The sequence below is a fragment of the Lagenorhynchus albirostris genome, chromosome 14 (assembly GCF_949774975.1).
Source record: "Lagenorhynchus albirostris chromosome 14, mLagAlb1.1, whole genome shotgun sequence".
Lineage (NCBI taxonomy): Eukaryota > Metazoa > Chordata > Mammalia > Artiodactyla > Delphinidae > Lagenorhynchus > Lagenorhynchus albirostris.
Window position 1 is genome coordinate 19,304,775 of NC_083108.1, and position 18,061 is coordinate 19,322,835.

The 18,061-nt window shown below is 37.6% G+C and overlaps 1 protein-coding gene across 13 annotated transcripts in view; it reads right to left on the reverse strand.

Annotated features, from left to right (window-relative positions):
* RAB27B (RAB27B, member RAS oncogene family) overlaps window positions 1-17,275 on the reverse strand; it is a 71,473-nt gene extending 54,198 nt beyond the window's left edge. For 3 of the 13 annotated variants that reach the window (XM_060170834.1, XM_060170830.1, XM_060170831.1), the window contains exons 1-2: window positions 16,954-17,263; window positions 15,533-15,613 (exon numbers count right to left, since the gene is read on the reverse strand). In XM_060170834.1, the coding sequence (XP_060026817.1) occupies window positions 15,533-15,534 (2 nt within the window). In that variant the 5' untranslated portion in view covers window positions 15,535-15,613; window positions 16,954-17,263. Of the gene's footprint in view, window positions 1-15,464; window positions 15,614-16,953 lie in introns of all 13 variants that reach the window. The other 10 variants (XM_060170837.1, XM_060170827.1, XM_060170832.1 and 7 more) reach the window with 6 other exon arrangements.
* Between the last annotated feature and the right edge of the window lie 786 nt (window positions 17,276-18,061).

Here is an 18,061-nt window from a genome sequence, read left to right on the forward strand (position 1 = left end):
GAGGGTCAACCACTTTCATGACAGTGTTCTAAATTTCACTGACTTAAAATTAATTATTGTTTGGAAATAAGCCAAGTACAGACAGAAAACCAGGGCTAAATTTTCCCATAATGAACTAAGTAATTTTATTTTAGGGCTATTTCTTCCATAGCGGTCTTATGCCATGTGACATTTGACCTTTCTTGTTACTTGACAATGCTTCCAAATATTTTTATGTGGCAAATACTGGACTCCATTTTGCTTACAATGATCCATAAGGTATGTTTCTGTCTCTAAGGAAAATCAAACTGTTATCTCTTTGTGGTTCCTGTGAATTGTTGAAATCCTCAGTTTTGAACCATTTTATTCTATGTAATAAGTCTGTTTTTCTAGGCTGGCAGGCTAGAAAATGAACTGAACAGTAGATGGGTATCCATTTCTGAAGGCAGCAACTCAGAGGGCATTGATGGTGTTAAGGATTACTCTAAAATTACCAAGATACAAACAACTGTATGTATGCATATGGCTGATTCACTTTGTTGTACAAAAGAAACTAACACAGTATTGTGAAGCAATTATACTCCAATAGAGATCTATTTAAAAAAAAAGAGCGAGATCTTTTGTGTCTATAAGTTTGGCTATTTAGTTTGCCATTGTGGATCTGAATCTATTTAGAGAAACTACAGTTTTTTATGAGACCACCTCTTATATTAGCAGTTGGCTGAGGTTACCTAAGAAAAATGTCACCATTCCTGATGGAAAAACACTCAGGCAGTTACTATTAATTTAACCTGCAGACTAACCAGAATGTCTGCCAGTTTATCAACTGAGTTTATTTACATATACTTGTCATGTTCACCCAGAAGACAGGAAACTAAGAACTTACTGTCAAGAATACACAGTTAAGTGTTTCGAACAGTTTTGGTGATCAAGTCTCAAACTCTGTGAAAGAACCTTTCCGAGGATGGACTTAAGAGGCTCTACCGAAAGGTCATCCTTTCTACGAAGGGACCATATTTTCAGAACTAGGGATTTGAATATCTATCTAACCCAGATTCTGCCCTGGTAATGGAAGATTTTAGATAGTGGCTGCTCCAGGAATTCTCAGCCAGGGCATCACCATCCACATAGGCTACATCAGCTTTTACTGATAAAGTTCTTTTTGTACCAAATTGTTCCCCTACAACTCTATTCTTAAGCCTGGAACTTCTAACATTAGGCATACCTTTGGATTTTTGCTACATGTTTTAAAGCAAACCTGCTTACCAGGAAGAGTGATTCATTAGCTGTTTACAGCTACAACAAATTGGTAGCAACAAATTGGTACTAGCACTGTAGAAAAGTATCAAAAGAGATAAAAGGGGGCTCTGAGATAAAGTTCTGACTTGTACTAAAAAGAAAATTCCTTGCTCCACCTTCAATTAATGTCAAAGAAAAAAGATTCAAGGAGATAGTCTTCCCTCCATGATATAACAGATATGTAATAAAACTATTCACCTAGACAGGAGTTTAGGGGCTGTAGGGAATATTTGGCCTTATAAAAACCTTCATTATTTCCAATTACACAGGAGAAGCTGAGGATATATCATGTTTACAAAAAGTCTGCAGAAAAGCATCTTTTGTTTCTTCCTTAATAAAGCTTCATGGTAAAACCTACTATTGTTAAGAATGTTACAGATTTACTCATAGACACCATGGCTACAGTATAAATGTAGTTCTGGAAACTCACTCCTGGAATGGATATCATAAAAATATTCAATCTATTTAATTCTAATATAAATTCATTTCAGATCCAGTTAAACAGGAATATTTTTAAAGTAATCAGAATTAAGTGATATTTGCTGTAACAAACAAAAAATATTATTCAAGATCTAGTCTACTCCTTAGGGTTTTCTTAATTAGTACTGGATTTTATATATGCTCTCAGTATCAGGACAAGAGAAAGGCCCTAAATAGATAAAAACTTCTATTTCTGCCCATATATACCCCTTTCACTGGGACTCTGTGATTTGGAGAAGACGTCCCTGTTGCTTGGGTCACTCAGTTCAATTTTGCCTTTAAATGTGCCTGGGGCCAATTTTGTCAATCATATTAAAAGAAACTAGACTCATAAAGATTATGGATAGAATGGGAAAAACGTTTGTTTAACCTTCTTTCACCTCTTTCATACTTTGGCATGTAGCCTGTATTAGTGTCCTGAAATCTCAACAAGTTACATGCAAAAAATTATTCCAAACAGGAAGCAGTTGTAAGAGAAAGTAGAATTTGTAAAGCTGTACCCATTAAAATAAAAATTACCAAACTTTTGATTTTCTTCCACAATGGCCTAGACTTGAAAATTGGTGCATTCATTGAATGCATTCTTCGGATGATGATATTTCAAAGCTGAAAATGAGGATGCTTGCTGTCAGTCTTTAATCCAAGGTTAAACATCAGTGCAAATTTTCACCCTTGACAACCATGTCAAACAGTCATAATTTATAGTGATATACAAATGTTCATCATAAGTTATACAAAGGATTTTTTTGCAGTAATGATATTTGTCTTTTCTTCATATTTACTATTATACTCCCACACAAGTAGGAGTGACAAAAACAAGAGATTTGTGTCCCTAATGTTAGCTTACATATATTCAAACCTCATACAAGAAAAAAAATACACTGATATTTCCCAAGAGACTATGAAATCTTGATGAATTTACAGAATGGGATAATCTAGATTCTAGAAGATTCACAATCACGGTTGGATAATAGCTTAGTAAATAATGTAAGTAGGGCTTCCCTGGTGGCACAATGGTTAAGTATCCGCCTGCCAATGCAGCGGACACAGGTTCGAGCCCTGGTCCGGGAAGATCCCACATGCCACGGAGCAACTAAGCCCGTGTACCACAACTACTGAGCCTGTGCTCTAGAGCCCGTGAGCCACAACTACTGAGCCCATGAGCTGCAACTACTGAAGCCTGCGCACCTAGAGCCTATGCTCCACAACAAGAGAAGCCACCGCAGTGAGGAGCCCGCGCTCTGCAACGAAGAGTAGCCCCGCTCGCCGCAACTAGAGAAAGCCCGCGTGCAGCAATGAAGACCCAACGCAGCCAAAAATAAAAATAAATAGATAAATAAAATAAATTATTAAAAAAATTGTTAAAAAAATAATGTAACTAACCAAATGCTGGAGAACAAAAAGCACTAAAGTCAACATGGATTTAATTAGAAATCTTGACTGGGATATTTGTAGACATGGATTATGTGTCTAACTCATAGATGAGTCATTAAAATGTTGTTTAGAATTTTTCCTTCTCCATCTATAATAATCAGAACACAAATAACTGAGCTATTGGCATATTACAAGAAGCTTTTATGGAAAAACACATTTGTTCAGAACTAGATGTCTGAAATGATGCATCCATAACAAAGAAGACTTTAAACACCTGAATCCAGAAGGAACAGAGAGAAACGTCTCAACTGGACAAGTACTCATGCGGAATATTCTCATGTTGATAATCTAATAATCAGAAATACTTTGATGGAGAGTGAGAGGCAGCCAGATGGTTGTATAAGGAATGTTCTTAAATGTAATAAAATATTTCCCAAACTTTTTCAAACAATGAACTGGAAAGAGTATTAACATGGGGATGGAGATGGGGTGGGGAAGAGGAGGTGGGAGACAGAAAATAACTTTCCGTAAACTTGGTCAGTTAGACATATATTTACAAGTCAATTACTTAACAATATTTTATATAGGTTGGAAATTTTAAAAGTAATCATTACTAGATAATTATTCTTTAATTCTTTTAGAACACAGAGATACATTTTGTTGAGATTTCATAATCAGATCTTGAGGTTAAAAGTGTCATAAATTCAGACACAGCAGAGCTAGAAAAAAGCTATTGAGTAAAATAAAGAGAATGGCAGTTAATTTGTTCTTAAATTAATACTGGTTGGGCATCAGTTATTAAAGCATGATATTAATGAGCCAAAATCAATAAATTCAATCACTTTAGTAATCTATTAGGTTTTTTGTTCTATGGTACTAGAACACATTCCTAATGGAGCTATGACTTCTCATTTTTCACAAGGGGGGCTGGGAGAAAATATGGGTGAATAGAATTCTAGGTAAAGGAAATGCTTAAAGTGGTTGTCCCACAGAAAGGGATAAATGGCACCTGTAACTAAGAGTTACAGGTATATTTAATACATCCTCCCAATTTAATAATAATAATAATAAACATAATTATATATAACATTACATTTCCCCAAAGTCCTTCCAGAGCTTAAATGTCATTATTAGCCAAAGCGAATCAGTGCTGACAGAATAGGAAGAAAATCATTACTCCTATCTTATGGCTACTACTCCTCCCTCTTTCCAGGGTCTCCTTAAGAGACGGCACTAGGTCTTGTGGATTTTCATGATCACTTGCAGGCCAGTACTTCCCAGTTACTATTACCAGCCTGACCTCTCCTAGGAGATTTAGATTCCAGAAGCCATTTTCCTGAACAAATCCAATTGAATCACTAAAGGTACACAAATGCAGTATGTCTTCCTCCTTCAATGCGCTTCACCTTTTCTACACCTAATTTCAATTTGGGGGACCACTGTTCATTCATCTAATGCCTCCTTAAAACCAGCAGTTGCAACTATAAAAATCTCTCTTTTCTCCCAATATCTAGTCAACGTCACTAGTTAATTATTTCCCTATTCTGACTTCTCCAACCTTACAATCGTTGAGCTAATTTCAGACCATTTGTATTTCCCACTTCTAACTGTTCTCTCTACAGTTTTAACCCCCTTAGATTTATCTTCCTCTTTATTACCACAATACTGCAACCAAACCACTAACTTAAACTTTACCAGGTTACACTCAAATTATCTGCTCATGTATCTACTGCACCAGATTCTAAGTTCTTCAAGGGCACAAGCTATGTCTTATCCATCTTTACAACCAAAGTACCAAATATGCTGCTGACACAAAAAAAGCACTTAAGGAATATTTCTAGTAAAAAATTCAGATATGTAAAAATTGTACCAGAAATTAAGTTGCTATTATTAGTTTTAACATGGTGAGCAGATCTTTTTATTGTAAGTAATAATGTGTGAAATTTAACATAACTAACTTGACATCTTCTCTAAAGTTTATACGACACAGGTAGAATTTGTGCTCTCCAAAGGATGTCAATAATTCTTGAAAAAAAATAATTTTTATTTTCATGCTTTGCGTCAAGTGATGATGCACAATAACATGGTTATGGTAGAAAAGACTAAAAGTAGTTTAGAGCTATTTCTTTAACCTTCCAATTTCAATTTCTACACACTTTTAAAAACATGATTCCTGAGAAATAAGACAAATAAAAGCGTTTCTACTGGTTATAAAATATTATGATGAAATAGACATCTTTCTTTGAATATATAGCTAACATTATATATAGCTAACATTATGAATTTGAATTTTTCTTTTTCTCTTTTGAATTAGCTTTCTGTTCTCAAGGTGCCAAGCTTATCCCCATAGGTGTCTGCATTTTTACTATATTGATTTTAAGAATCAACACTACTCTAGAAAAACCGCACCGTACCTCAGGCTTTATTTCACTAAAATCACCCTAATCCAACACCTTCTAAGAATTAAAGGATAAGAAATGAGTTTCCGGTTCCCTGGGCCTCACACATGAGTTGTCTTAAAAAGTCAAAGTGGACTTTGAAAGAATGAAAACTGTAATGAGTCAGAACCATGAAAACCACACTTGATTAGCAAAGCTGTTGGGAACCAGAAAGAAGAACATTACAATTCAAAGGAAATTCATCTTCATAGCAACTCAGTTATTGTCAGATAGTTGTTGTACAGAGAAAACCACACCATAGAACTCAAAGACCTCCTCCCCAACTTGCGCCGGAAACAGACACATGCCAGGCTTCCTTCAAATCTGCTGAGCAAAGCAAGCCCACAGCTGGTGACAAAACACATGTGGGACATGGGTCCATACCTTCCATTTCTCACCTCATTCTCACCTTTATCTAAGTATACTCTTTGTGATCTTAAACGGAATGACTTCTCACCAAATGTGCAAACTCCTAGTGGGGGGAGAGGGCACCTCAATTAAGAAGCTATCCAGGATAGCCTCATCCACCAGAGGGCAGACAGCAGAAGCAAGAAAAACTACAACCCTGCAGCCTGTGGAACAAAAACCACATTCACAGAAAGATAGACAAGATGAAAAGGCAGAGGGCTATGTACCAGATGAAAGAACAAGATAAAACCCCAGAAAAACAACTAAATGAAATGGAGATAGGCAATCTTCCAGAAAAAGAATTCAGAATAATGATAGTGAAGATGATCCAGGACCTCAGAAAAAGAATGGAGGCAGAGATCGAGAAGATGCAAGAAATGTTTAACAAGGATCTAGAAGAATTAAAGAACAAACAAACAGAGATGGGGGCTTCCCTGGTGGCGCAGTGGTTGAGAGTCCGCCTGCCGATGCAGGGGACACAGGTTCATGCCCCGGTCCGGGAAGATCCCACATGCTGCGGAGCGGCTGGCCCCGTGAGCCATGGCCACTGAGCCTGCGCGTCCAGAGCCTGTGCTCTGCAACGGGAGAGGCCACAAGAGTGAGAGGCCCGCGTACCACAAAAAAAGAAAAACAAAACCAAACAAACAGAGATGAACAACACAATAAATGAAATGAAAAATACACTAGAAGGAATCAATAGCAGAATAACTGAGGCAGAAGAACAGATAAGTGACCAGGAAAACAGAATGGTGGAATTCACTGCTGTGGAACATAATAAAGAAAAAAGAATGAAAAGAAATGAAGACAGCCTAAGAGACCTGTGGGACAACATTAAACACAACAACATTCGCATCATAGGGGTCCCAGAAGGAGAAGACAGAGAGAAAGGACCGAGAAAATATTTGAAGAGATTATAGTTGAAAACTTCCCTAACATGGGAAAGGAAATAGCCACCCAAGTCCAGGAAGCGCAGAGAGTCCCATACAGGATAAACCCAAGGAGAAACGCACTGAGACACACAGTAATCAAATTGGCATACGTTAAAGACAAAGAAAAATTATTGAAAGCAGCAAGGGAAAAACGACAAATAACATACAAGGAAACTCCCAGAAGGTTAACAGCTGATTTCTCAGCAGAAATTCTACAAGCCAGAAGGGAGTGGCATGGTATACTTAAAGTGATGAAAGGGAAGAACGTACAAACAAGATTACTCTACCAGGCAAGGATCTCATTCAAATTCAATGGAGAAATCAAAAGCTTTACAGACAAGCAAAACCTAAGAAAATTCAGCACCACCAAACCAGCCTTACAACAAATGCTAAAGGAACTTCTCTAACTGGGAAACACTAGAGAAGAAAAGGACCTACAAAAACAAACCCAAAACAATTAAGAAAATGGTAATAGGAACATGCATATCGATAATTACTTTAAATGTGAATGGATTAAATGCTCCAACCAAAAGACACAGGCTTGCTGAATGGATACAAAAACAAGACCCATATATATGCTGTCTACAAGACACCCACATCAGACCTAGGGACACATTCTGACTGAAAGTGAGGGGATGGAAAAAGATATTCCATGCAAATGGAAATCAAAAGAAAGCTGGAGTAGCAATACTCGTATCAGATAAAATAGACTTTAAAATAAAGAATGTGACAAGAGACAAGGAAGGACACTACATAATTATCAAGGGATCAATCCAAGAAGAAGATATAAAAATTGTAAATATATATGCACCCAACATAGGAGGACCTCAATACATAAGGCAACTGCTAACAGCTGTAAAAGAGGAAATCAACAGTAAAACAAGAATAGTGGGGGACTTTAACACCTCACTTACACCAATGGACAGATCATCCAAACTGAAAATTAATAAGGAAACACAAGCCTTAAATGACACAATAGACCAGGTAGATTTAATTGATATTCATAGGATATTCCATCCAAAAACAGCAGATTGCACTTTCTTCTCAATGCACACGGAACACTCTCCAGGATAGATCACATCTTGGGTCACAAATCATGCCTCAGTAAATTTAAGAAAATTGAAATTATATCAAGTATTTTTTCTGACCACAACGCTATGAGATTAGAAATCAATTACAGGGAAAAAAAAACGTAAATAAAAGAAACACATGGAGGGTAAACAATACATTACTAATTAACCAAGATATCACTGAAGAAATCAAAGAGGAAATCAAAAAATACCTAGAGACAAATGACGAAGAAAACACGATAATCCAAAACCTATGCAATGCGGCAAACGCAGTTGTAACAGGGAAGTTTATAGCCATACAGGTCTACCTTAAGAAACAAGAAAAATCTCAAATAAATAATCTAACCTTATGCCTAAAGGAACTAGAGAAAGAACAAACAAAACCCAAAGTTTGCAGAAGGAAAGAAATCATAAAGATCAGAGCAGAAACAAATGAAATAGAAACAAAGAAAACAATAGCAAAGATCAATAAAACTAAAAGCTGGTTCTTTGAGAAGATAAACAAAATTGATAAACCATTAGCCAGACTCATCAAGAAAAAGAGGAAGAGGACTCAAATCAATAAAATTAGAAATGAAAAAGGAGAAGTTACAACAGACACCGCAGAAATACAAAGCATCCTAAGAGCCTACTACAAGCAACTCTATGCCAATAAAATGGACTACCTGGAAGAAATGGACAAATTCTTAGAAAGGTATAACCTTCCAAGACTGAACCAGGAGAAATAGAAAATATGAACAGACCAAATCACAAGTAATGAAACTGAAACCGTGATTAAAAATCTCCCAACAAACAAAAGTCCAGGACCAGATGGCTTCACAGGTGAATTCTTTCAAACATTTAGAGAAGAGTTAACACCCATCCTTCTCAAACTCTTCCAAAAAAATTGCAGAGGAAGGAACACTCCCAAACTCATTTTATGAGGCCATCATCACCCTAATACCAAACCAGACAAAGATACTACAAAAAAAGAAAATTACAGACCAATATCACTGATGAATATAGATGCAAAAATCCTCAACAAAATACTAGCAAACAGAATCCAACAACACATTAAAAGAATCATACATCATGATCAAGTGGGATTTACCCCAAGGATGCAAGGATTCTTCAATATATGCAAATCAAACACTGTGATACACCATATTAACAAATTGAAGAATAAAAACCATATGATCCTCTCAATAGATACAGAAAAAGCTTTTGACAAAATTCAACACCATTTATGATAAAAACTCTCCAGAAAGTGGGCATAGAGGGAACCTACCTCAACGTAATAAAGGCTATATACGACAAACCCACAGGAAACATCATTCTCAATGGTGAAAAACTGAAAGCATTTCCTTTAAGATCAGGAACAAGACAAGGATGTCCACTCTCGCCACTATTATTCAACATAGTTTTGGAAGTCCTAGCCATGGCAGAGAAGAAAAAGAAATAAAACGAATACAAATTGGAAAAGAAGAAGTAAAACTGTCACTGTTGCAGATCACATGATACTATACATAGAGAACCCTAAAGATGTCGCCAGAAGACTACTACAGCTAATCAATGAATTTGGTAAATTTGCAGGATATGAAATTAATACACAGAAATCTCTTGCATTCCTATACACTAATGATGAAAAATCTGATAGAGAAATTAAGGAAACACTCCCATTTACCACTGCAACAAAAAGAATAAAATATCTAGGAATAAGCCTACCTAGGGAGACAAAAGACCTGTATGCAGAAAACTATAAGACACTGTTGAAAGAAATTAAAGATGATACCAACAGATGGAGAGATATACCATGTTCTTGGATTGGAAGAATCAATATTGTGAAAATGACTATACTACCCAAAGCAAGCGATAGATTCAATGCAATCCCTATCAAACTACCAATGGCATTTTTTACAGAACTAGAACAAAAAATCTTAAAATCTGTATGGAGACACAAAAGACCCCGAATAGCCAAAGCACTCTTGAGGGGAAAAAAAAACGGAGCTGGAGGAATCAGACTCCCTAACTTCAGACTATACTACAAAGCTACAGTAATCAAGACAATATGGTATTGGCACAAAAACAGAAATATAGATCAATGGAACAGGATAGAAAGCCCAGAGATAAACCCACGCACCTCTGGTCAACTAATCTATGACAAAGGAGGCAAGGTTATCAATGGAGAAAAGACAGTCTCTTCAATAAGTGGTGCTGGGAAAACTGGACAGCTCCATGTAAAAGAATGAAATTAGAACAGTCCCTAACACCATACACAAAAATAAACTCAAAATGGTTTAGAGACCTAAATGTAAGACCAGACACCATAAAACACAGGAAGAACACTCTTTGACATAAATCACAGCAAGATTTATGACCCATAAATCTTTTTTGACCCATCTCCTAGAGTAATGGAAATAAAAACAAAATAAACAAATGGGACCTAATGAAACTTAAAAGCTTCTGCAAAGCAAAGGAAACTACAAAGAAGACAAAAAGACAAACCTCAGAATGGGAGAAAATATTTGCAAACAAATCAATGGACAAAGGATTAATCTCCAAAATATATAAACAGCTCATGCAGCTCAATATTAAAAAAACAAACAACCCAATCCAAAAATGGGCAGAAGACCTAAATAGACATTTCTCCAAAGAGGATATACAGATGGCCAAGAAGCACATGAAAAGCTGCTCAACATCACTAATTATTAGAGAAATGCAAATCAAAACTACAATGAGGTATCACCTCACACCAGTTAGAATGGGCATCATCAGAAAATCTACAAACAACAAATGCTGGAGAGGGTGTGTAGAAAAGGGAACCCTCTTGCACCGTTGGTGGGAATGTAAATTGATACAGGCACTATGGAGAACAGTATGGAGGTTCCTTAAAGAACTAAAAATAGAATTACCATATGACCCAGCAATACCACTACTGGGCTTATACTCAGAGAAAACCATAATTCAGTAAGACACATGCACCCCAATGTTCATTGCAGCACTATTTACAATAGCCAGGTCATGGACGCAACCTAAATGCCCATCGACAGATGAATGGATAAAGAAGGAGTGCTACATATATACAATGGAATATTACTCAGCCATAAAAAGGAACGAAATTGGGTCATTTGTAGAGACATGGATGAATCTAGAAATTGTCATACAGAGTGAAGTAAGTCAGAAAGAGAAAAACAAATATCGCATATTAACGCATATATGTGGAATCTAGAAAAATGGTACAGATGAACCGGTTTGCAGGGCAGAAGTTGAGACACAGATGTAGAGAACAAACGTATGGACACCAAGGGGGGAAAACGGTAGGGGTGTGGGGATGGGTGTGATGAATTGGGCGATTGGGATTGACATGTATACAGTGATGTGTATAAAATGGATGACTAATAAGAACCTGCTGTATAAAAAAAATTCAAACAAAAATACACACTACTATATATAAAATAGATAACCAACAAGGACCTACTGTATAGCACAGGCAGCTGTACTCGATATCTTGTAATAACCTATAATGGAAAAGAATCTAAAAAAGAATATCTATCTATCTATCATCTATATATATATATATCACTTTGCTGTACACCTGAAACTAACAGAACACTGTAAATCAACAATATTTTAATAAAAATTGGAAAAAAAAATGCCAAAAAATAAATAGAGAAGCAATCCAGGAGCCTACTAATGAGTTATACATTCTACTTTTGTTTCGTTGGGTTTTCTAGTAGCTAAGTGCAAAATTATCACCTAACAAGGGGTATTTGGGGAAATTAAATAGGTCAATTTCAAAATGACTAGAACCTGATGATGGCCTAGTGTGGTCCTGAGAAAAAAGCAAACCCAAAGTTGTTCATCACACTTTATTGCTACCATGTAGTCTTCATCAACTAGCATCCCGTTTCTTTTTTTTTTTTAATTTTTAAATTTTTATACAATTTTTAAAGGTTTCTTTCCATTTACAGTTATTACAAAATACTGGCTATACTCCCCATATTATACAATACATCCTTGAGCCTATCTTACACCTAATAGTTTGTACCTCCCACTACCCCACCCTACCTTGCCCCCCCCACTGGTAACCACTAGTTTGTTCTCTATATCTGTGAGTCTGCTTCTTTTTGTTATATTCACTAGTTTGTTGTACTTTTTAGATTCCATGTATAAGTGATATCATACAGTATTTACCTTTTTCTGACTTAGTTCAGCTGACTTAGTTCAGGACTTAGTGTAATGCCCTCCAAGTCCATCCATGTTGCTGCAAATGGCAAAATTTCATTCTTTTTTATGGCTGAGTAGCATTCCATTGTATGTGTGTGTGTGTATATATATATATACATTTATAATATATATATTTTATATTATATACCACATCTTCTTAGCATCCCATTTCTAACTTAAGATTAAAGAATAGGTCTTTGTCATATCATGTCCTATTCATTTAAACCTGTTTCAGTATGTTTTTACCCCTCAGTTATAAATACAAGGATATTTTCACTAAAGTGACTTTTTCCTAAGATATGTTTTGCAGTGTTTGTTTTCTATATTGTTTCTAATAGAAGCTTTCACTTCCAAACCCTGAGAAGCAGCCTTTGATAACTGGCATTGCCAACCTTGGAATGATTAGGATCAAAGGTTGAATCGGGGAGGGATAGGGGCAGAGACTGGGAGTAACAGTTTCCACGTATTTACTTGTGGTATTCATCTTTAGTTCACACAAGAAATTAAGAAATTAGCAAATGAGGTGCATTGCTCCTGTACTTCCCAGCATTTGGAAAAAAATTTCAGAAAATCGGAAGCCTAAGTCAGTCCAAGAAGGTGCCTTGGGTCAATATAAGGCAGTTCTTGATCTTGGAAAAGGTTTCTACTTTTTTTAAGCACTAAGAGATGCTTCATTTTTTGTTCCCTCTTTGAAAAATCTACGTTCGTTCTATATTTTTTACCATTTTGACATATCCAGAAACACTTATCAACAGTACATTTTGTTTATGAAAACAGTATATTTTGAATAACAGTCCATGAGAACTGAGTACCTCTTTTAAAGAACTTCTCAGGCTCTGAGGACCTTGCCTAAGTTAGATTGGACAAATATCATACAAACCCATTTTGCTTTTTCTAATTATTTTTGTTCTGGTGTATCCCTCAGGTCAGACTTAACACACAGTTTCATTTTTCTGAGAAAGTTAAGAAGAGAGCAACAAGAAAACAGATCGGGTTGACCCCAAGTTCACTATAATTGAAAATAAATTTATGGGCTACAGAAAGAAAACTAAAATAAAATCTTGTATTTTTTTCCTAAGCCTCTTAAAATGAAAATTTTCCTCTTTTATAGAGTTTATGTATTTCTCTTTTTTCTTTATCTCTCTGTGTGTGTGTATATACTTACACATATATACATCTATATCTATGAATATTGATACTCACACACATAAAAACATCTATAACTATGAATATCTATCTATCTAACTAAATGGGTAATAGGTACATAAATGAAAGCGAGGAAAGAAACAAGGAAAAAAAGGAAGGTAAGGAACTAAACATGAAGTAAGAGCTGTAGGTTACCCAGGCCTAGAGCTAGACAACAGGGATATTAAAATAACCAATCTATTGCTTTTATTTTACACAAGAGAAAATTATGCCTTAAGGAGGCTGAATGCCATACCCATAGCCATACTATTCAGCACTAGTAGAATTTGATTAATGATGGGCTTCTTAAAGGTTTGATTTAAATCCCACCAATTTATGATATCTATATCTGCCTTCTCTAAAATTTCTCCCAGATTATGTGAGTGGGTCTTGATGTCCTTTTTACCTACTAAAAATATGTTGGTCCTGCATTTCTGGATATTAGGCATTTGGTTTGTATCACAGCTACAACTTACTTTACTTTGATATTATTTTTTACAACTGTATTAACTAAACTCTCACTATTATCTCTTAATTTGTGATCTAGAATATCTATCACATACCAAACAAATTGTGTCCTTTCTTGTGTTTGTAGGATCACAGTTTTGGAAGAGGGGTTGAAGGTGACTTAGTTCCTCTTCTCGGTACAAACCATCTCTACAGTGAATAAGTCATGCAGTGGACTTAGTTTTCTCACATCTTATCGAGCCTTTGCAATGGCTTCCCACTTCTCTCCAGCCTCACCTTGTGCCCCTCTCCAGCCCCTGCTTTCTACTCTCTAAACTCTTCTTTTCAATAGACAATATCTAAATGCTAGTCGTCTTCTTCTACTCCGAATAAAAATCAAAAGCCAACATGTACTTTCAAAAGCCTTCTGTGACCTGCCCCATTATCGCCCCACCCCCAGACATACAGACAGGCTTCTTTGCTGCTCCTGGAAGATGCCAGGCAAACCCCTGCTTGTCGTTCCTTCAGTCTAGACAGCTCTTCCTCCCCATAACCACAAGGTATGCTGCCTGGCTTCCTTCAGAGCAACCTTCAAATGTCACTTTCTCAGTGAGACTTTCCCTGGGCACTTGATCTAAAATTTCAGCACAGCCTGGGCCGTGCCACTGCCACTTTCTGTGTGCTTCCTCTGCTTTATATTCTCTCCTTAGCTCTTATCTCCGATATAGCATGGATCCAACTTGCTCATCTCGTTTGTTCTCTAAAGTAAAAGGCAAGCTCTCTGGGGTCTGGCATTTTGGTCCATTTGGTCCACCTCTGTCCACACACAGCCCAGAACAGGGCTTGACACTATTAATGAATATTTGTTGAATAAATGAACAAGAAACTTAAGTCCTTTTTCTCACTGCATTCAGCAGTTGTTTAGTTAGAAAAGACAACTTACTGAAGATTTTTTGGCTGTGTGTTAAACAGCATTTCATTCTCATTACTGATAATCCAGACAAGTTTCCCTCATTTAAGGAGGGCCTATAAGAGAAGGTTAATATTTAAAGAATATAAATAATGCAAAGGGTGTGAAACAAATTAAGTAATACTCTGAACTCCATTTATGGGGTTTACAATAGGTTTTTATTGTGCTTTGTGGTGTTGCTACTTCCTACTACTATATAATAAATGTCAGCTCCATACTACATCTAATAATGAGTGAAAAATCGCTCCCTTTTAGCCACCAGCTCCAGAAAGTGGCATACCCTTCATGGGAAACCCCTGGTTTGTCCTGTCTGTTTTTACTGTCATTGTTTTCCTGTCTCTCAACACTGCAAAAACTTGCTTAAGAGCTGAACTGTTGGTTAACCTACCTCTATGAATCAACTCAGGCAACTGGATTAATTGTGAGCTGAGCTTTATGGGAATAGTTGGTCTGTTTCATGCTCTCCTGACCTGAAAGACCTGAAAAACTAACCAGAAATGTCCCAGGCTGAGGGTGGGAAAAGAGCAGGTTTCTGTTCTGAACCACCTGGGGCTTTGGATGACTTCCACCTTTCCAGAAGTACAGCTAAATAAACGAAAAGCAATTCAGAAACCAGTAGATACTTTTAGTCTAAGATGGTGCACCAAGGAGCTGAGCAAATCAATTATATTAGGGTTACCTTTCCTGTAAGGGCGTCAAAGATTCCTGTTCCAGAAACGGCCTAGGAGAGAGCTGTGGTTTGCTTACATTTGAGATTCCCTTTATTCCTTCTTGGCATCTTTGAGAACAGCCTCATCCAGTTTCATCTGCAATGTTTTGTTCTCCTTTCTAAAGCAAGGATGGTACCATTTTATGGGAGGCCGTTGTCGGTTCTTAAGCAGAAAAGGCTCATTAATATTAAACTACCTGCCAAGATGACCTTGTTTTGGTCATTCCTGAGAATCCCTTCTTGCCTTCAAGAAGGACTGATTCCCTCTGGGTAGAGGATTATGATAGGAAACTGTGAAAAATAAGTATTTAGGGGGAACAGCACAAGGCAAGTATGGCTCTCACTTCATACTACAATTTGGACTTTATAGTAGCTTAAAAACTCAATAAACTTAAATTCCTGAGGCTATCATGCTGAAGTTAACTTTTCTGTTAACTTTCCAGATTTAGAACTCTATACCCATGCATATAAAAAACTATATATTTATAATATTACCGTGAATGTAACTCAGTTTTAAGAACAGTACACATTTTTCTTTGAAACAGACTAAATCAAAATTCACAGCTATTATTACGTTCAACAATAATTTTGTTGCTAAGAGCTCTGAAACTACATGTTATTAACTTGGGCTTAATTTAATAATGTGCCATATACACAACTGGACTCTTATATACTCTTCATTTTAGGTCTTGAAATAAAAAGCAGTATCCGTATTACAAGCGTGATGACTTTAACCAAACTCAGCCTCTTCCTAGGAACACAGCCTCTAGCTTTTGTTTAGGGACATTTCACCGGCTTTAATAGTTTTCAGATAATGAGATAATGTATTGAGTGGAAAACACTTGGAAGCTAATTTATTGTGACCAGTTGAACAAACACACATGTACACACCCTCTAGGACTGCAACACCCTGATCACAATTCAGAAGGAACACGGGGAAAAAAAAAAAAATTGGCAGACAGACATTGCTCTTGAGTTCTCTGAGGCTCTTTCACCTCCGGACGGACATAGAAATGTCCTATCGCTTACCTGGCTTGCCTCACGAAATGACTTCTCCTTAAACGAAACTCTAAACACATTACGATGATGAATTGTTTTTGGCTTTTTGTTTGTTTGGGGGTTTTTTTGAGATACAGATGGAAGGAAATTGACATTGCTGTGCTAGGTTCTTCTGTAATCCGAACCAGCTGTTTGATAGGCAAAAGCCAAAGTAAAGAAAGACAACCAGCTAGTTTTTGGATGACGTCCGCGTACCCATCACGTCTGCACCTGGATCTCGGTGGAAGCCGCCCCGCTACTGCGCTCACACCCAAAACCAGGCTCCAGGACCCGGCTCCCTCGCCGCGAGCCTGCGGCCCCTCATCCACGTCTCACTTCCTTTCCGCAGGCGAGCCGCCCAGCAAACCCCCAATTGGTGGGAACACATTCCAGCAATAACAGCCCGGCTTCCCCAACTCACCAGCCTGCGAAGTTTCCTCGGCGGCAAGAGGTGTCGGGTTTCAGAGGTTTCCTGCCCCCTTCCCAAGCCTTTGGACTCCTGGGGTCCGACTCCAGCAACGATCTGCCTTCCAGGGCGACAGTCCTGGGGACAGCTCCTATTTTTCCAACCTGTGGCGCTGGATCGGTGCAACGCCGGCCGGTTCCCAGCCCCTGCCAGTCAGGACTGCAAGTGGCCGGACTTGTAGCACCACCCCTGAGTCCGCGGAGACCGGGGATCTGGAAGGTTTGTGTGAGAAGAAGGCGTGTCTCCCAGTCCTAACGCTGACGTGCGGAGCGCACCTCAGGCTAATCAAAAGGCGCTCGGCTTCTGGTTCACTTCTCTTCACTGCAGGGCTCCAAGCCCTAGCAGGCAGCTCATTCTTAGTCCTTTATTTTTGCGTGTTTTCTTTGATTTCTCTTTTGCATAGAGCCCTGGGCACCGGGAGAACTGCTTCCAACGCACTGCATTTCTCTCCGCCGGGGAGATGTCTCATTAACTAGAGAGAAAGCAAGGAACTGCTAGTGGAGAGCAAACAAAGACTTCCGGAAATAAAAGGGCTTAGAAGGAAATCCGTGTTTTAAAAGTTAGGATCTGTTAATATGAATACATTAATCAGTATGCACCGCCCTAATCTTTGCCTCCTAAAGTCATTTCAGAGATAACGTAGGTTAGTAAATAGGTGTCATGTCTATGAGATCAGAAGAAACCGGGAGCACATACATTCACTGAACAAATCTTTATTAAGTACCTACTATGTGGCCGACCCTGTTCTAGACACTTCGGATTCGTCTGTCCACAACCAAGATCCTGGCTGGCTCTCTTGAGGTCACATTTCAGACAGACTCTGACATCCCTGATGTACAGACTGATGGTAACAGTAAGAATCCAAGGTTGAAGACATATAATAGCAATTGAGTTTTTCCACTGTGAAGAAAATCAAAAAGTTCCAAATATGTTGCTTGCATTCATGTTGGTAAATGATGAGGTGACTGCTAAAATGTTAATTGTTTGACCCAGTTCTGACAAGGTGCCTTAGAGACAATCTGAGAGGTACTGACATCAGCTATAGAACACTTCCTGGAGAAGT